The 20,858-nt window shown below is 39.4% G+C and overlaps 2 protein-coding genes across 2 annotated transcripts; one reads left to right on the top strand and one right to left on the bottom strand.

The window, feature by feature from the left end:
- The first annotated feature begins 2,501 nt into the window (after nucleotides 1-2,501).
- Nucleotides 2,502-10,698, top strand: LOC130183669 (major histocompatibility complex class I-related gene protein-like). Its single transcript, XM_056399289.1, has 7 exons — nucleotides 2,502-2,620; nucleotides 3,927-4,193; nucleotides 7,460-7,738; nucleotides 8,835-9,137; nucleotides 9,585-9,689; nucleotides 9,982-9,999; nucleotides 10,171-10,698. Exons 1-7 carry the CDS (start codon nucleotides 2,572-2,574, stop codon nucleotides 10,209-10,211), a joined length of 1,062 nt encoding a protein of 353 aa, XP_056255264.1. The 5' UTR covers nucleotides 2,502-2,571; the 3' UTR covers nucleotides 10,212-10,698.
- Nucleotides 10,699-13,308: 2,610 nt separating this feature from the next.
- LOC130183667 (major histocompatibility complex class I-related gene protein-like) lies at nucleotides 13,309-18,857 on the bottom strand. The gene is made up of 6 exons (XM_056399286.1): nucleotides 18,727-18,857; nucleotides 18,239-18,508; nucleotides 17,459-17,737; nucleotides 16,209-16,511; nucleotides 14,463-14,933; nucleotides 13,309-14,137 (listed from the first exon to the last, which is right to left on the bottom strand). The coding sequence occupies exons 1-5, from the start codon at nucleotides 18,773-18,775 to the stop codon at nucleotides 14,749-14,751; spliced, it is 1,086 nt and encodes a 361-aa protein (XP_056255261.1). The 5' UTR covers nucleotides 18,776-18,857; the 3' UTR covers nucleotides 13,309-14,137; nucleotides 14,463-14,748.
- Between the last annotated feature and the right edge of the window lie 2,001 nt (nucleotides 18,858-20,858).

Below are 20,858 nucleotides of genomic sequence, written 5' to 3'. Positions count from 1 at the left end.
TCTCTGTTGCTTTCTGTTCCGTCTTCCTTCGCCAAACTCCAAAACCAGCGTTTGTTATACTTAAAACTGCTGCTGCCAACATTACTAAGAACAATGCTGCACTGGTTTAGCAAAGGGACGGTATATCTGGAGTTCTACATTATAAATAAAGAAGTAAGAAAATGTGCAATTGAGCAATAAAGTCATAGATTTTCAGGTTCCAGTCGAGATCATTTACTGATAAATATATTCTTCTTGTCAAGGGTTGCGAGGTAAGTTGGACCCAAATGCAGTCAACTCTTGGGAGACGGTGCAGGCAGGTTTATTAACAAAAATCCAGACGTGAATGTGACATGAACAAACCCTGAACTAAACAGACGAACCGACACAGACAAAGGGAAGCACAAGGACTATATAGACAAGGGAGGCAAGGGTGATTGAACACAGGTGAAACACATTAGGGCGAGTCAGACAATCACCACACAGAAACAGGACCTTGACAAGAAGCAACACACAGACACACAAGGAAACCAATACAAAATAAAACAGGAAGTGCAAGAAGTCGAAAATAAAACTAACAAAAAGTGTCTGCCATGGCAAAACATGACACTTCTGACTTTTAAGATTTGTAGCTTCAGGGGTTTTAAGTGTTTGGAAAGAACCAAGTTTCTATAAAGGGAAGCCTGCGACTTTCTGTGACAACAACAAATACAATAACAATAAATAACTAAGTAAATATATTTATTTGTGCCAAATTAAAATCCAAAAATGCAAAGAAAATACTAATTGGCTATTGGGACACCTATGTCAGATATTACATTTCTGTATGGGAACATTGTACAGTCACTGAACTCTCTCTGTAGCAGTGCAGACATGATGTCTAGTCCTCACAGTTCAGTGTGTAGAAGAGTTGTAACTGTAGGACTAATGGCTGCAATGATTAACTCACAGTATCAGTCAAATAGTGCACTAACATCTGGATGCAGCTGTTTAAGGGACAAAACAACCACCGCCACCTGATGTGTGGTATATTAACTGCTGATCTGCAACAAGAGTTTGATTTCCTGTAAACTGTGCTGAACACTGGCTTCCTGCCGATGATAACACAACTTCCCTTTAATGTGTGGGAACATCTGCTCCTCTGTGCCGAGGGTAAAAAGAGAGAGAGAGAGTCGAACACCATCGTGAGTAGAAGAGAAAGATAAAAAACAATAAAAATGAAGAAATATTATAGAGAAATATAAATACATACAATGTCACCAGCAGGTCAAAACTTTAATTGAGTGCGCTTCATTAACTCTCCACTAGAGGGCAGCAACATCTGTAATGTCTGATTGTGAAGTGAAACACAAACTGTAAACAGCCAAGATGTAGGAAATGATAACAACAACAGACACAGTGAACACCTCTATGTAATGTTGTGCAAGTGCAAGATAAAGTAGTGGCTTACAGTGCTGGTTGTAAAAACTTCCTGACTGTGGAATTATCTTGTCTTGATAAACACTGACAGAGGTGTGGGTTTATTTGTTTTTTCTCTCTTGGTTTGACCTGTTTATGTCTCTACTGGAAAAATAACAAATGAAATCTCTTTAAATACCTTTTATTTAATCAGATGGAGTCTGTTACTAACTTTCTATCTCTGCTGCTTCCTCAATGAACTTCAGGTGTGTGATGCAGTTAATACATCCTTTACTTTCATTTACTCTGTATTTAGATCGTAATTATAGAGGGAGAGAGAGCCGTAGATGTTGTGACTTGTGTATTAATGGCCCATTGAATGAATGAGTGAGTTTATCTCAGGAACAAGGAGAAGATGTTTAAAGTTCGTTCTGGCTCCAGGGAACATCAGGGGTCAGTGTGCGATGAAGACAGAAGCAGACATGTCTCCAAACTGGACTCTACAGCAGCTTGACATCCTGTCTGTGAGTGTCACGAACAAGAGAAGTGACAAAGCTTCATGTTCAGAGTTCGATCCTCAAGCTCAACATTCTTCACTTTGAGCCTGTTGATGTGAATCAAAAATAGAAACAGGTCAAACTAGATTTTTTTTTCAGGAAAACAGTGAGACTGAGGTGGAGATTAAACCCAGAGAAGTACAAAAAACTAAAACATCTTTTGTATGTGTCACCTTGACTATCGAACGTCTTCCTCTGTGCAGCTCTCAGAGCACAAGGAGAAAATTAGTGAGCCAGACCAGAACATTAGAAAATCACTGTCAGGAAAACGACTGCTGCTGCGCTGCAGACATTATTGTCTTTGTAAAACATTGTGTGTTTACTGATTTTAATAAGTGCTTCCTTTTTTTTCAAAAAAAGGTTTACTATTATTATTATAATAAGCTCTGCAGGTGAGGAAGTGCAGCATGTCCAATGTGTCACTTTCTCTGTGTTCCATGTGTTTTGGACTTTAGCAGCAGACAAGCTGAGACAAAGAGTTTCAGTGAAGCAGGAAGGAACAGGGAACAGAGGATAATCAGAGTGAAGAGTTAGGTGAACACACCACAGGAATTCACAGAATTTAACTCAACCAGGAAACATCTTTGAAATAAACAAAGTAACACTAACTGACTTCAGCTGTGTCTGTGTGAACAAGATGGAGAAGCTGATGATACTGCTGCTCCTCTGCCACGAAGCATCTACAGGTCAGATCAATACATATTTATATTTTAATTTGATGGCGAGATTTCTTGTTATCCTATGTTATTTTTTATATCTAACTATAAACCCAAGGGTACTGTATGTGCTCACAGATAACATGTCTCAGCTTTCAAGTGAACCTAATAACTGTATAGGCTAAAGAAAAATAACTTATACAAGTTGTTCTGTAATTGTTGCTCACCTTGATCAAATAATGGTTTTTATGACCATTTTAAAAACATGCCAAGAGATTGTAATTTTCAGAATTGTCACGACCAGGCAAGGACTCAGGACACAGATGCAGGGTTCAATAGACAGTTTTTATTGTTTCTTCAGGGTGCCTCCAAGTGGAGAAATAAATAGGCTATCAAACCTAATTCTCACTATATAAGAGGCTATAAAAAAAAAAATCAAAATAATAATCACTCCACTAAGGAGGAAAAACACAATGGATTATTAAACTACTATCTGTAAAATAAAAACTCTCCAGCCAACTGGAGGCTCTACTCTATAAAAAGTAAGGAAACAAAAGATCACTCCACACGGAGGAAACAAAAGGTTATGCAATCTTTAACTACGACACAAAACTAGGAAATAAACTTACAACTCAAAATCCCTCACTTAGAGGAAGAAGAATGCAAAACTTTCAGGAACGCTGTGACGAAGAGCTGAGGTGCATGCAGACCAAACACACTGGCACAAGACAAAGGGAGACACGGACTATTTAAACACTGGGCAAGGGGAACAGGTGAAAACACTCAGGGCAATCAGACTGAGACACATGAGGAAGGGCAAGTGATCTGAAACGAGAGGAGAGTTACTTTTCAAAATAAAACAGGAAATGACAAGACAAAACAAAACCAGGACAACCTCACCAAGGTGTGACAAGAATGAGGTCATATTATGGGGGATTTCAGTATCAGCTGGAAGGATAAACCTCAGACGCTAACTCTGATCTTTCTCAGGTGACTAAAGGACGCACTGATTGTTCAAGCACTCTGACTGATTTAGGATTCAGTAACAGACCTAAGTGGAAAAATCTTAGGTCTAAAATCTTTTAACATGATTATCAGACTGTCTCATCACAATCTGATGCTGGTGGTTTAAACTATTCAAATTTCAGGAACATCATTGTAAGATGTTCACATAACACGGGACTATAACGTCTTATTCTTGTTCTTTTCGGCTCATTGTGATTGATCAAACGTAAAAAAATATCTTTGTGTTCATGGAAGTGAAAACTAGTAAACTACTAGAATAATGTTTGAATAAAATAGAACTCAAATCCATTAAATCCTCTTTGTTTTACAGTCAAACACTCGTTGAGGTTTCACGCCATGATATCTTCTGGAAATCCAAACATCCCTGATTATATGGCTGCGGCAAACTTTGAGGAAGTTGAGATGGCGTACTATGACAGCAACATGAAAACACCAGAACCCAGACACGCCTTGATGAGAATATTAATAGAGATTGATCGACATGACTGGGAAGGGATTTCTAAGGACGGCATAAATCATGAGCATCTCCTCAGAGTGCAAACAGACAGTTTCAAGCAGCACTCAAACCAAACTGGAGGTATGTTTCTTTTTCCACTTGATTAGAGCAGAATAACTCTGCTGAGGTCAGTAATGACTCTGCTGCAGAAACCTGTGTATAACAGCGTTACAACACATGGATGAGTAGATGAACATTACTATGCACTGTTTGCTTTTCTGCTGCTGGTTGGTGCATTCATGCAACAATCACCTCATTAGTTCAAAAAAAGTGATATGGAGAAACACCCCTCATTCTGACCTGCAGTATTCAAACATTCAGTTTTATTTGTAAAGCGCCAAGATCATAATTTATTATAGACATTAGCAAACACTTGGCGACAGGAGGGAGGGAGGATCCCTACTGCTCACCTTGTAGTCACAAAGGATAAACAGCCTAAATCTGATGCTATTTTGTTGTGTTATGTATTTGTAACAGCAAATATTCCAGTAACTCAATTTCACAATCTTCTCCCAGGACTCTTGTCCCAGTCACACTGACATGAGCTCAATTACTAATCATAGTAATGAACTATTCTCAGTTCAATAATGCGTTCCAAAGAATACATGAGGTACATGCTGAAATACTTGATATGACTTTTTGCCACAACATGACACAAGCAAACAATGTACAGCTCCTGTAAAACTGTATCAGTGTGACTACTGGATTTCAGCTGTGGAGTCTTTGCAGACAAAGGTTTGCTGAGATGTCTGCAGTTCTTTTCACTGAGTCTGATTTGTCAGTCTGTTCAACTCAGAATTAAAAGTCAGAAGCCGACGTGAAAGGTTGTTCCCTCTCGGGTAATTACACTTTAGAGGACATGATGTGAACATGAAAATTGTGAGATTGAGATGTAGATAAAATTAAAAGACAGAGAAAGGAGAAGTACAAAACTAACATTTTTTTGTTTATATTCATCTGTGCAGCTCTCAGAGCACAAGGAGAAAATTACTGAGGCTGTGCTGCAGTCATTATGGTTTTTGTAAAGCACTGTGTATTCACTGATTTATGCTTTATAAACATTTTTTTACTTTATGAACATGGTAATAGCTGCATAAATGTCTGAACAAAAGAGGAGCATGAGTGGAGTTATTTCACATGCAGGTGACTATGTAATTATTAGCATAGTGAAATGAAGCACCCCTTGAGGGAAATTTGTGATTTGTGAAACTGGAATATACGACACCTTGTCTTGACCCTAACTGCTGCTCTGTAAACTTCATGCCTCGTCTGAAAATGATGTCAGGGTGACATTGCGTCAGAGTTGTAGTGAAATGTGTCAAGGTTTGTGGTAAGTAGGACCCAAAATGCAGCCAACACTTGGGAGACGGTGCAAAAAGGTTTATTTAACTGAAAAAGCTTAAACACTGGTGAAGCACAGGGAAACACAGGAACTTAAACAAGAAACAGGAACAGGCAACATGAACAGACGACGTGAACCGATGAGGACAAACCCAGAAAAAAAGTCAGAGTTGGACTTTCACATGTGGCGCTGATCCTCTTCCGTAAACTGCAGCTGAATGCGCTGAACTCACTCTGGTTACTCTCTCTCTCTCTCTCTCTCTCTCTCTCTCTCTCTCTCTCTCTCTCTCTCTCTCTCTCTCTCAGGTGTTCACATCATCCAGCAGATTTTCGGCTGTGATTGGGATGATGAGACTGAGAAGGTTATAGGTTATAACCAATATGGTTATAATGGGGAAGACTTCCTCACATTTGACCTGGAGACAGAGACGTGGATCGCTGCAAACCCCCAGGCTGAAACCACTAAACAGGAGTGGGATGGAAATACAGCTAATAATAGGCATTGGAAGAACATCATCATCAACGTTTATCCTTTCTGGCTGAAGAAGTATTTGATCTATGCAAGTGGTTTTCTGGGTAGACCAGGTAGAGTCACGTGACCTGAAATGTCTCTTTGCAGTATATATGACCGTGTTTCCACTTTTACTCTCACTGTCGTTCATTCACGTCTTTGTCTTTACTCTCTCTCTCTCTGTCTCACTTTTACTCACTCTATTAACACCTCTAACTCATAGTGCGTCAGACTGGGATGGTAATATGAATGTAAATAATAAATGAAGCTGGGTTCAGTTATGCATTTACAGATGATTATCCTGAATCATATTAAAATATTTTTGTACATGAAAGAATGTGTGGGCAAGAAGCAAGTGAAAATAATGATAAGAAAGTGTTTATGTTTGTAATATTCATTTCAGCCTCAACAGGATCTGATTTTTGTTTGTCCAAATGTAACTTTGTCTGGCAGGACTGTGGGTTTTTTTTTATCACCACCATAAACGGACACTCACTCTTCAATCATGACCAGTGGTGAAATGTAACAAAGTACATTTACTCATGTTCTGTTCTTCACTACGGTTTTAATATAATTGAGTAGTATGATTGAGTATATACCCACTTTATACTTCTACTCCCCCACAGTTCTGAGGGAAAGGTTGTACTTTTCACTCAACTATATTTATGGGACAGATTGAAGTCACAGTTATTTTTTCTTCTTCTCTCTCCATTTATCATCTCAAGACCGACCCAAATTTACCCTGAGACCCTGTAGAGGTGGTCCAACCCTCAGGTTAAGAACCACTACAGAGGATGCAGGATTTTTATTTATAATGGAATATTTTTTACTGTTATTAAGTATAGCATTAATATAGTACAGCATCTAGCCAATAATTCAGTTAACCCCTGTATTATCATCATGAGTGAGACTTTGGCTCCCCCTGGTGGTGGAGGTAAACTGCATCATGTGCACTTGAACTGAAGCACAGGATATGTTCACTGTTCTCAAAGTTTAAAGATGAATCAGTTGTTACTGATTATTTTAGTATTTTTTAAAATGTATGACATACCTTGATAATGATAATGTTTTTTTATTCTCCAGAGCTTCCCTCAGTGTCTCTCCTCCAGAAGACTCCCTCCTCTCCAGTCAGCTGCCACGCTACAGGTTTCTACCCTCACAGAGCTGTGATGTTCTGGAGGAAAGATGGAGAGGATCTTCATGAGGACGTGCAAAAAGGTTTATTTAACTGAAAAAGCTTAAACACTGGTGAAGCACAGGGAAACACAGGAACTTAAACAAGAAACAGGAACAGGCAACATGAACAGACAGAGGGTAAAGCAGACATGAACAGACGACGTGAACCGATGAGGACAAACCCAGAAAAAAAGTCAGAGTTGGACTTTCACATGTGGCGCTGATCCTCTTCCGTAAACTGCAGCTGACTGCGCTGAACTCACTCTGGTTTACTCTCTCTCTCTCTCTCTCTCTCTCTCTCTCTCTCTCTCTCTCTCAGGTGTTCACATCATCCAGCAGATGTTGGGCTGTGATTGGGATGATGAGACTGAGAAGGTTATAGGTTATAATCAATATGGTTATAATGGGGAAGACTTCCTCACATTTGACCTGGAGACAGAGACGTGGATCGCTGCAAACCCCCAGGCTGAAACCACTAAACAGGAGTGGGATGGAAATACAGCTAATAATAAGCATTGGAAGAACATCATCATCAACGTTTATCCTTTCTGGCTGAAGAAGTATTTGATCTATGCAAGTGGTTTTCTGGGTAGACCAGGTAGAGTCACGTGACCTGAAATGTCTCTTTGCAGTATATATGACCGTGTTTCCACTTTTACTCTCACTGTCGTTCATTCACGTCTTTGTCTTTACTCTCTCACTTTTACTCGCTCTATTAACACCTCTAACTCATAGTGCGTCAGACTGGGATAGTAATATGAATGTAAATAATAAATGAAGCTGGGTTCAGTTATGCATTTACAGATGATTATACTGAATCATATTAAAATATTTTTGTACGTGAAAGAATGTGTGGGCAAGAAGCAAGTGAAAATAATGATAAGAAAGTGTTTATGTTTGTAATATTCATTTCAGCCTCAACAGGATCTGATTTTTATTTGTCCACATGTAACTTTGTCCGGCAGGACTGTGGGTTTTTTTATCACCACCATAAACGGACACTCACTCTTCAATCATGACCAGTGGTGAAATTTAACAAAGTACATTTACTCATGTTCTGTTCTTCACTACGGTTTTAATATAATTGAGTAGTATGATTGAGTATATACCCACTTTATACTTCTACTCCCCCACAGTTCTGAGGGAAAGTTTGTACTTTTCACTCCACTATATGGGACAGATTGAGTAACTAGATGTTTTTGGATTAAGATTTTTACTGAAATACAAAGCATTTTTAAAAACAACCAAGAAATTTCCCCATTTGAATGTAAATGGTTAAATGAAATAAAATATAATTAAACAAAACAAAACAGCTTTAAGTCACAGGTATTTTTTCTTCTTCTCTCTCCATTAATCATCTCAAGACCGACTCAAATTTGTCCCACTACACAGGATGCAGGGTTTTTATTCATAATGGAATATTTTTTATTGTTGTTACTGAGTAATATTAAGTATAGCATTATTATAGTACAGCATTTAACTAATAATTCAGTTAACCCCTGTATTATCATCATGAGTGAGACTTTGGCTCCCCCTGGTGGTGGAGGTAAACTGCATCATGTGCACTTGAACTGAAGCACAGGATATGTTCACTGTTCTCAAAGTTTAAAGATGTATCAATTGTTACTGATTATTTTAGTATTTTTAAAATGTATGACATACCTTGATAATGATAATGTTTTTTTATTCTCCAGAGCTTCCCTCAGTGTCTCTCCTCCAGAAGACTCCCTCCTCTCCAGTCAGCTGCCACGCTACAGGTTTCTACCCTCACAGAGCTGTGATGTTCTGGAGGAAAGATGGAGAGGATCTTCATGAGGACGTGGACCAAGGAGAGATCCTCCCCAACAATGATGACACCTTCCAGGTGAGAGTTGACCTGGACATTTCATCAGTCACACCTGAAGACTGGAGGAGGTACGACTGTGTGTTTCAGCTCTCTGGAGTGAAGGAGGACGTCGTCACCAAACTGGACAAAGCAGTGATCAGGACCAATGAAGGTAAGAGTGAGATCAGAGGTGATGGAGATTGAAAATACACACTTTTCATTCTTTCTTTCTTTTTTCTTTCTTTCTTTCTCTTTTTTTCTGAAATCTTTACTTTGATTTTTAAATCTTAAGCCTTAACCTCGGGCTAACAGAATGACTCTGGTTTATGACTTTGGTCTTGTCAAAGTTCTGGCCATCCCTTCTATCAGTTGTCATCAATGACATCAAAGTCACTGATAACATCTGTGGGCACAGTGACATCACTACAACACTAACGTGAGTGGGAAACAAGGTTTCTGTAGTGCTGCTAATTGAAGTGTTGAAGGAAAGCAAAACTACAGTTGTGTCTGACTGAAGTGAATTCTGTTTCCCACTACGATCTCAAACTAAAGTGGACGAAACATGTTCGTCTCCATCCAGCATTAGAGACAAAGTGTGAATGTTCTGTTGTGGTTCCAGTTCCTCCCTCTGAGTTTCCTGCTGCTGCTGCTGTCAGTGGAGTTGTTGTAGGACTGCTGCTCCTGGCTCTCTGTGGACTCTTCATCTGGAGAAGGAAACACAATGGTGAGGGACAAAGATGTTTTCACTCATGATGAAGCCACTTTTACTCCACTGTTCACTGATCTCCAGTCATTCTAAAGCCAAAGGACAACTGGAGCAGGCAGCAAAGACCTCGACAGATGTTGTGTGTTTGTAAAGAGTTGGTTTTCTACATTTATAGTCAAAACAAAAATCTGTGAATTTATGGGGGATTTCTTCAAAACAACACGACGTTTGTTTGTGTCATAAATTCAGTTTTGTTTTATTTTTTATTGTTTATTTATTTTAACATTGATTTCTCTCTTCTGTGTTTCAGGGTTCAGACCTGCAAACAGTAAGTTTCCCTCTATGACAAATGAAATATAATCATTTTAATCTAATGTCTTATTGTTGAGAAGTGAATGTGTCTGAACATTAACACTCAATCATTCATGTCCAGCCCTGCCTTTCATATGATGCCTCTTTGTTTCAAATGAATCTACTTCACTTTTGTTTCTGCCTGCAGCTTCAGACTCTTCATTTCCATTGGATGCAGCTTCTAACTGATCACAGTGAGATGTCAGATGTGCAGAAAAAGAGACGAGCTCAGTCATAAAATGTTACCGAAGAAAATCAGAAGAGGAAAGTCGACTGCAGTGAAGTTACAGTGGCATTAGTTCACAGTGTAAATATCCATGTGCTGTGGTTAAAGGGTTTTGAAAAGTGTGTGTCAGTTCTCCTGATGCTGATGATTAGAAATGATCTCTGATCTGTGAAGTAGATCAAGGCTTGAATGATGTTTAACCATCGATTACACCAGATATCAGACGTCATGATTAGACATTTAACCAGGAATGTTAATCATCTGTGCTGTAACCTGTTAATCTACTTTAATCATTTAATAATAAAGAAAACTTTCTCTGAGCTGCTGTTACAATCACTTTATTTCTGTTGCTTTTATTTCAAGTTGTTCAAATACGTATATGTGTGTATCTGTCTTTGATGAATAAAGTTCTGATGGAAGTGATGAAGGAAATGGCTCCATGTCTATTTGTTCATTTTGGGGAAGATACTGTATCTTACCATCTAGGCTGGTTTAAATGTGTTTGATCTTGCTGTTAATACAGAAGCTTTTGGTTGTGTTAGAAAGTGCATGCAAAGTTAAAATGGTTGTGTTTCTGAGTGAGGAGCAGACACGTCAACAGACTGTAGTGGAAACATATTGTGTTGTAAACATTTAAAAGAACATTCATTCATTTTTTAATGGATCACAACAATTATTTTCAAAGGCACGAAGAACATGTTTAATTCCTGCTGTCAGGATATTCCACTCCAATACAACAAGGCTTTCTACCACTGAGACTAAAGGTTTTTTACAATTTAAACAAGGGAAGGAAGTCATTCTTAACAGAATAACACTGGGTCACATTACAGTAACTTAAACAACACTTTAAAATATCGTAGGCCTCCAGCTGATATGGCCCAATATCACACATCACAAATGTCCAATCTGGACAAGGAGCTACAATCTGTGTGGCGTATGGCCCCTGTAGAGGCTGCTATTTCCTAGCTGTGTGGACCTACAGGGTTATACATATTTATTTACTTGTAAGATTATATTGAAAATCTATCATGTCACTATTTCTGTTAATGAAAAAAAGAGTTTAAAGAGAGAAAAATAAAACATGACAAGTCCATTGTCCATAAGTTATATCAGCAAACGTATATTCAATCCAAATAAACTCTCTCCAGACTCAGGCTCTTCATGTGTGTGTGTGTGCATGAGAATAAAGAAATAAAGAACAAGCACATGTTAATTTGGCCACCAAAGATAAAACCAAACAAATGGTCTGGCCCCTAAATACATTTCTAATGTAGCTGTAGATATGAAGCGGCCACACCCCTCAGGTCACCTGGGACAGGTTTTTCTCAGTGTTCTCAGGATCAAAACCAAGCAAAGTGAAGCAGCTTTTATTACTATGCTCCTCACCACGTGGAACAATCTTCCTGATCTGAAACTGTCGGCTCATTTAAATCAGGGCTAAAAACACTCCTGTTAGGCTTCCCGATAAATTACGAACTTGACCTCTTTTAAACTTGCTTGTTTTTGCTTTTGTTTTTATTGTTTGTTAAATGCAGTTTTAATGTCTTCTTATACTTTAATTTGAAATGTTTTTAAATTATTTTATACTTCTATAAATGCCTGTAAATGATGCGACCCATATGAGTGTCTCCTGAAATAGCACCCATATGGCGGCATGCGCACTGGACCTCGGTTGTCATGGTTACTGTAATAAACACGCAACTGTACCATGGTTACTATAATATTGGTCACGGCTTGGTTAGGTTTAGGCAGAAAACATCAACATCAGATGATCTTTGTTGTCATGGTAACAATAATAACAACCAACTGTCATGGATAATAGAAACAGTATAAATCCTGGTTTCATATGGGAACTGACACCACACTCATTTCATAATACTGTGTTTTGCTGACCCATCCACCCTAACCACTTCCTCTCATGGTATTTTCTCTATTCGTCTGCTAGATGACAACGAAACGTAACTACTGGTCTTAATAAACTGCTGCAAAAACGACCTATAGTCTTGTTAATTCTCCATTGAATACACAAGGAGATGAACAAGCTCACCTGAATATAGGCTACTATGTCAATACATGTTGAGTGTATTCACCTGTTGATTCAGATAAGAGTCAGATCTTATTTTGAAATGTCAAATCCCAATCCTGTTTTTCAGTTTCAAAACCAGAATTTAAACTTTCAAAACTTAGTTTTAATGTGATGATTTCTGATTGTAGTCTAACCTCATAAAGCTGTAGGTCTGCTGTTCTGGGGTCTGTGGATCAAGGCTCATGTCTCCATAGGAAAGAAGTCCACTGATAATAACTGACTGCTACAATCTCACACTGGTTTACTGCACTCTCTGTCTGTCTCTCTCTGCCCCACAGGTCTTCACATTTACCTCCACGACCACGATGGAACCTGAAGTGATTATAAAGACAACATTAAGAAGTCACCAGTGTCATTAAACTACTGCTGCAGACATTGGACTTCAGCAGCAGACCAGCTGAGACGCAGAGTTTCAGTGGAAGCAGCAGGAACAGGTAACAGAGGATCACACTGAACTTTACACAGAAACATGAATCAAGACCCTGATGAACTCACTGGAGCTGATTCAAATAGGATGGAATAAAAAATAACAACAGTTGTAGTGGTTATTTTTTACCCTTGTCAAATTAAACAAACTGCAGATTAAGGAAACATTTTCACCACTTTGACATCACATGACGTCACATCAGGAAAACACAGGCTATTTCTTCATGTTTGAGGAGGAGCCACAGAGTTCATCTTAACTGACCTATCAGCTTTCAGAAGAAACATCTATCAACTTACTCTGAGCGGGAAAAGCAGTTGTTGCATGTAGCAGTGTATTGTTGGTAAAAACCACCTGTATTAACATAACAGGTCAACAAGACTCTGTGATTTTCTCTCTATCTCCAGTGTTGATGCTAAGCTAAGCTAAACGTGTGTGGGAGCTGACTCTGCTCTCATCCAGCTCTTCTGTGAGAAGATTGACAGCTCAACTAATATTCATATTCCTGCAGATACAGATGAACATGTGAACTTCAGAAATAAAGACAATCTTTGGAAAATTGAACTTTATTTAAAAGTGGAACATGAGCAGCAAAAGAAAGAACAACACATTTTATATTTGATGGTCCTGTAGATGACCAGTTCTCCAGTTAAATGATCTTTGATCTATAACTAGACGCTGCAGCGGGTGTCAGTCTGTGTTGTCATGAATCTACTGAGCCTCTGACAGACGACACCTTCTCTAACCTTGAGCTAATGTTGCTTTAAGCAGCTTTTAAATCCTTCTCTCATTCAGTCAAAGAGCAGATATTCTGCTGCCTCTGCCTCATATCTACATGATCACATCATGGGCTGGTCCAACTGGTTGAATAGATAACTTCATGTGAACGCCATGTCCCACTTATCAGTCCAAGTACCATCACTGTGTATCTGGTTCCACCAGTCTAATAATACCCAGCAGTTTCATTAATTATGTCCCATGACCCGTTTCACCAAAGAAAAGCAGATGGTTTCAATAACAAACAGAGGTTAGTTAGATGTTTCTCTGAGTTACAGTAAAACCAGAAACTGTCATTCAAAAATGATAGAAAACAGATTAATGCATCAATGTAAGATCAATGATAAAATTAAATAATCAATCATGAAAAAATAAAACTATTATATTTGACATTTACCTCAAGCAAGATTGTTTTTATCCCTTAATCCCACTTTGTTCATATAAAGCTATTGCACTTTTGCTACAGGAAAACATCATTTAGACTCTTTCAGCTGTATAACGTGACACACGTCACTTTTTCCCTCCCATGTGAGCTCACTGACTGAGTGTTTGTCAGGTTCCTTCATTCAGGTTCTCAGAGAGCTCAGAGTCGCTGTCAGGAGCTGTAGGAGCAGAAACACACTGTTTGTGAGAAACTGTGTAAAGTCACTCATCCAGCACTGAACTTTTATAGATAGATAGATAGATAGATAGATAGATAGATAGATAGATAGATAGATAGATAGATAGATAGATAGATAGATAGATAGATAGATAGATAGATAGATAGATAGATAGATAGATAGATAGATAGATACTTTATCTATTTATCTTTTATAAACAGTAAATGTAGTAAATTGTTTTAAAAAAAGTTCATCTACACAATCATTTCAAAGTGTAAATAGTGCATTAGATCATTTGAAAAAGAATACAATAAGTTTTACTCACGAGATGAATGGTATGTGGCTAAAATGAAAAGAAAAGACAAATCATTTCAGTTCCAGGTGTAAATGACAGGAAGTCTTTTATCACCTTATCACCGGTGAATATCAATTTGAAGTATTTATCTCATGTATTCTGTGTCTCTGACTGTTTGTGTTGATCACCTGTGAAAACATTAAGACACTTTCTCCCACATCATCATAGTACAGTCGTACTATCATGACTCTGCGGCTCTGAGTCTTACACAGCTTACTTCTTCAAACTGTGCAGGAAACTGAAGCTTGTTTCATTTTTACAATCTGGATAAAAACATCAACTCACAGACTAAAGTCAAAGGATTGTAACAGTCAGGTGATCTTTCTATTTCTCTCTCACCTTTATTCTTTTTGTAAACCATGAATCCAGTGACTGCAATGAGGACGAGAGTGAGAGCAACCACTGCAGTGATGATGGGGACGCTCACGTTACTGGGCTTCTCTGGTGAACAACAACATAACAAAATGATTACAGATGATACAGATAAACAGGTTAGAACAGAACAGAACTGTATATCCATCCATCTATGAATCTGTTCATCCTATTCAGCTGTTATCTTAAATATATATTAAACCCTCATGTGTTGGACAGACACTGTGGAAAACAGCAATGCATGTTGAAAATAAATAAAACATTGATAAATAAATTCAAATGTAACTTAAAAACTTAAGCACAAAAAATTATAATTATATCAAGACTAAAGTTCAGCAAAGTAGATCCAACAGAATAAAATCATGTTGTGTAGGTTTGACCACTGGCTGCTCTGTGTTTTCTGGGTGAAGTAAAGAGTGGACAGGCAGGGGGGAAACCTGATGGCCCAGTGGTCGAGGCGTATCCCACATGTGCACAAATGCCCTGACTCCTGTCCGGCTGGACCATTTGTTGCTCGTCATTTCCCTACTCTCTTCCTCCACATTTCCTGTTGGTCTCCACTGTAGCTATCTACTAAAGGAATAACATGCCCCAAAAATAACTGGACACAAGTGGACAGGCAGCACAAACCTGCTGCTACTGTGATGAAACAGTGTGCTCTGAGAGATCTTGTGGGAGCTACTGTGGGAATATGGGGCTCTGAGTCCAGCTGCTAGGAGCCTTCTGGTCCCTGTACAACCAAAGTGAGAGTTGTTTCCATATTCTTGGAAAGAAGTCAAACACGTTTTCAGTTGGCGGTGGCCTCTGCCACAGTCGTCCCTTGTCACCAATCTTGTTTGTGGTTTGTGAAAGCGTGAGGAGCTCTGAAATCTGGAGGGAGCTCAGAGTGGAGCCGGTGATCCTTCACGTCGAAAGGAGCAAGTTGAGATGGTTCATGCATCTGATCAGGACTCCTCCTGGGGGCGCCTCCCTTTGGAGGAAACCCCAGGGGAGACCCAGAGCATGCTGCAGAGATGATGTATCCCATCTGGCCTGGGAACGCCTCAGGATCTCCCAGGTGCTGCTGGAAAACATTGGTGGGGAGAGGGAGGTGGAGACTACTTTGCTTGACCTACTGCCACCCAACTCCAGATAAGCAGCAGGAAATGGAAGGATGGAAGACGCTTACAAAAAGTTTTAGAGCTTCAAAAAATCCAAAAAGATCTGCTGGTAATCTGCTCTGATTATATTAATGATTTAACTGGTTTGTTATTATGAGTTTTGTTGAAGAAGAATTCAAAGCTGAACTTGAGAACAAACCACAGACATGACGTCACATTCAGCAGCTGCTGATCTCACTCTTACCTTCATTGGTCTTGATCACTGCTTTGTCCAGTTTGGTGACGACGTCCTCCTTCACTCCAGAGAGCTGAAACACACAGTCGTACCTCCTCCAGTCTTCAGGTGTGACTGATGAAATGTCCAGGTCAACTCTCATCTGGAAGGTTTCATCATGGTTGGGGAGGATCTCTCCTTGGTCCACGTCCTCATGAAGATCCTCTCCATCTTTCCTCCAGAACATCACAGCTCTGTGAGGGTAGAAACCTGTAGCGTGGCAGCTGACTGGAGAGGAGGGAGTCTTCTGGAGGAGAGACACTGAGGGAAGCTCTGGAGGGAGAGAGAGAGAGAGGGAGAGAGAGAGAGGGAGAGGGAGAGAGAGAGAGAGAGAGGGAGAGGAGAGAGAGAGAGAGGAGAGAGAGAGAGAGAGAGGGAGAGCGAGAGAGAGAGGGAGAGAGAGAGAGGAGAGAGAGAGAGAGAGGGAGAGAAAGAGAGAGAGAGTGAGAGAGGGAGAGAGAGAGAGAGAGAGAGGGAGAGGAAGTAGAGGAGGTGAGAGATGGTGAAGGGGTAGAGAGAGAGAAAGATGAAAAAGGACAAACAGGAAAGGAAACAAGGGAAAAGAAAGATGAAGAGATTCAATATGGAGTCATCAAGATGAAGCGTTGTATCCCTCCACCAACCAGTCAAGTTACAGGAAACATGGTCACAGTCTCTCCTTCCTGAGTTACAGTGTTCAATAATGGCCAGAGGTGTTTCTGCAGTACATTATGATGTCACAGTGAAGTTGACCCTTGACCTTCTGGATATAAAATGTCATTTCTCCATCATGTCATCCTATTACACATTTGTGTTAGATTGTGTCTGAATGAATGAATGAATTGTTTGCTCTGCAGCCGATCCCAACATATGTTAGGTTTCCTACACAACCCCCACAGTCTGTATGTAGTCAGAGAGGGGAACTACTCCTCCACTAAAGAGAGTCACTAGAGGAGAAGGACTCACCTGTTTCTATGGTTCACAGCATCTTTCTCTTCTAACCATGAAACTCTTTAACTCACTGAACTCAAACTAACTGTCCACTGACCATCAGCAGCTGACTGAAAGTGATGTCAGAGCACCTGACATGTCCGTCTCTACTGATTGGTCAGGACTGACTCAAATCTCTAAAGAAGGTAAAGTCAGACTGAGAGGAGTGATGATACACTGGTAATTCAGTCTAAGTAGTCTATATGAATATTGTTGTGTTCATGAAACTACATCAGGTCATGTGATTCTACCTGTTCTCTGCAGAGAGCTCCTCCCATAGTCCAAATACTTCTTCAGCCATTCAGGACACATCTGAGTGTGGAAGTTCTTATAGTTTATTATTCTCGCTTTGTCAACATCCCATGTCAGTTTGGTGACGGCAGCCAGTGGGTTCAGAGCGACCCATGTCAGTGTGTTCATGTCCAATGATATGAAATCTTCTCCATCATAACCAAACTGTGTAAAATCAGTAACTTCTCCAGTCTCATTGTCCCATTCACAGCCAATCATCCTCTGTAAAATGTGGACACCTGAGACAGAGACAGACACAGAGACTGAAGTTAACAGTGATGTACAGATGATTTCTCCACTGGAAAGATGATCTTTAATAAATGTGTGTTGTGTTATGGTGCTGCGTAGTAATGTGATTGTTTGACTCTCTCTGTTATTGCTTCCAGTGTCTTGCCTCCATTGGAAGGAAGGTGAATCATAGCTAAGGCTCATGTGTCTGCATTAAAACATCCCTGTTTACTGAATAATCATTAGTGGTTTCTATTGCAACAATTTCAAAATGGCAAAAAGGTGGAAATCACAACCAAACTTTCACTGTCTGACACAGCTGATGCTCTGATCGGCTAAATAATTCCTCATCGTTACATCGTTATTGTTTCTCACCATGTCTCCTCCTGCAGTTTAACTCTGAATATTTCATGTGCATGAAAAATATAATGAGTGAATTGATGAGTAGTGGAAAATAAAGTATTAAAACACATGTATAAGAGTTCACAATGAAACATAAAAACACACTGTACCATCACTTTGGTTGAGGCGCTGCATCAAATTGGAGATCCTGGCTTTGTAGCGGATCGGCAGATTCTCACTCTCACACTCTGCTTTGTACCACTCCAGCTGATGAGGGTCAGTATCTAAATAATTTTTCACCCAGTCCCGTGGTTGTAACAACTTTTTGTTGCTGTCGCAGTAAGCTATCTGAATATCATCGATCAGTGCAACAATCACAACAGGTGGGAGGTTTGTGTCTCCAGAAGACGCAGTGAGAACATAGTTGAGGGAGTGTTTCACTGTGGGACAAACAAGGTTTTCGAGGATTAATAGACTTTACAATCATCATAAATATAATGTATTCAGTAGGATCCAGTTAAAACTTGTTTGTTGATTGTATTATCAAGCTGAAGTGAAAGTTAAACTAAATCATGCAGGAGTGAGACGCAGGAGAAAAATGCAGAGTAAAGAAGTAGAGAGAGAAAGAGTGAAATAAATATGTAAAACGTGATCCTACCTGCTGATGAACCGAGACAGAGAAGAAGCAACAAAAATAACTTTTCCATCTTGTTTGGATGAAGACGAATAAAAGACTGAAGATTCAGCTGCTTAGGGGGGTGGGGCTTAGGGGGGTGTTGGCACGTCAACGTCACCACGTCAAGTCAGACAGTGGATGGGAGGAGCTGTTGAATTCATTTTAATGGAAGCTCAGAGCTGAATAAACTGCAGATTAAGGAAACATTTTCACCACTTGACAACACATGACGTCACATCAGGAAAACAAAGGCTACTTCTTCATGTTTGTGGAGGATCCACAGAGTTCATCTTAACTGACCTATCAGCTTTCAGAAGAAACATCCATGAACTTACTCTGAGCGGGAAAAGCAGTGTATTGTGGGTAAAAATCATCTGTATTTGAGTCAACAAGTCTCTGTGTGATCATGTGCACAGTGTAAAAAACAACATGTCATCCAGCTCTGAAGTTGTTAGAGGTCACCTTCAACAGAGATGCTGCTCTGCTGTTTTCTCCCTCATGCTAAGCTAAGCTAAAGTTGTCTGGGAGCTAACTGCTCAGAGTTCACACTGATATTGATCATCCATCAAACTCCTCTGTGAGAGTATTGAAGAGTCAAGTAATATTCATATTCCTGCAGCTACAGATGAACATGTGAACTTCAGAAAAAAGAGACAATCTTTTGAAAATTGGACACTTTATTGAAAAGTGAAACATAAGCACCAAAGAAAAGAACAACACATCTGATATTTTCTAATGGTGGAATTATAAAAACATAAAATGTAAATTTACATTTGCAGTGTGAAACAAAAGGAAATGTCAGGACAATAACTTGTGTTCCCTGAAGGAGAGGAGCAAGGTACAACACAAAGTATGAGACGTGTAGACGCCCCGCAGAGCAGCCACCAAACCGGGGTCAGACCTCCAGCACTGTAGTGCATCACAGACCAGGCAGGAGGGACAGTGTGAGCAACAGAAGGAGCTGTCAAACCGTAAACCAAGGTGGGTGGTGATGAACAAGTAGCTGCAGCACAGATACTGTATTTTCATCCTGTATTTTACATGTAAATGCTGTTAAGATTTAAAGAGACATTCTTCCCTCAGTTTTACTTTTGGGACCAGATCGTCTTTGTCATAAAATGTTACCGAAGAAGATCAGAAGAGGAAAGTCGACTGCAGTGAAGTTACAGTGGCATTAGTTCATAGTGTAAATATCCATGTGCTGTGGTTAAAGGGTTTTGGAAAGTGTGTGTCAGTTCTCCTGATGCTGATGATTAGAAATGATCTCTGATCTGTGAAGTAGATCAAGGCTTGAATGATGTTTAATCATCCATTACACCAGATATCAGACGTCATGATTAGACATTTAACCAGGAATGTTAATCATCTGTGCTGTAACCCGTTAATCTACTTTAATCATTTAATAATAAAGAAAACTTTCTCTGAGCCGCTGTTACATTCACATTATTTCTGTTGCTTTTATTTCAAGTTGTTCAATTATGTATATGTGTGTATCTGTCTTTGATGAATAAAGTTCTGATGGAAGTGATGAAGGAAATGGCTCCATGTCTATTTGTTCATTTTGGGGAAGATACTGTATCTTACCATCTAGGCTGGTTTAAATGTGTTTGATCTTGCTGTTAATACAGAAGCTTTTGGTTGTGTTAGAAAGTGCATGCAAAGTTAAAATGGGTGTGTTTCAGAGTGAGGAGCAGACACGTCAACAGACTGTAATGGAAACATATTGTGTCGTAAACATTTAAAAGAACATTCATTCATTTTTTAATGGATCACAACAATTATTTTCAAAGGCACAAAGAAGATGTTTAATTCCTGCTGTCAGGATATTCCACTCCAATACAACAAGTCTTTCTACCACTGAGACTAAAGGTTCTTTACAATTTAAACAAGGGAAGGAAGTCGTTCTTAACAGAATAACCCTGGGTCACATTACAGTAACTTAAACAACACTTTAAAATATTGTAGGCCTCCAGCTGATATGGCCCAATATCACACATCACAAATGTCCAATCTGGACAAGGAGCTACAATCTGTGTGGTGTATGGCCCCTGTAGAGGCTGCTATTTCCTAGCTGTGTGGACCTACAGGGTTATACATATTTATTTACTTGTAAG

The sequence above is a fragment of the Seriola aureovittata genome, chromosome 16 (assembly GCF_021018895.1).
Source record: "Seriola aureovittata isolate HTS-2021-v1 ecotype China chromosome 16, ASM2101889v1, whole genome shotgun sequence".
NCBI classification, from domain to species: Eukaryota; Metazoa; Chordata; class Actinopteri; order Carangiformes; family Carangidae; genus Seriola; species Seriola aureovittata.
This window is presented reverse-complemented; position numbering and strand designations above follow the sequence as displayed.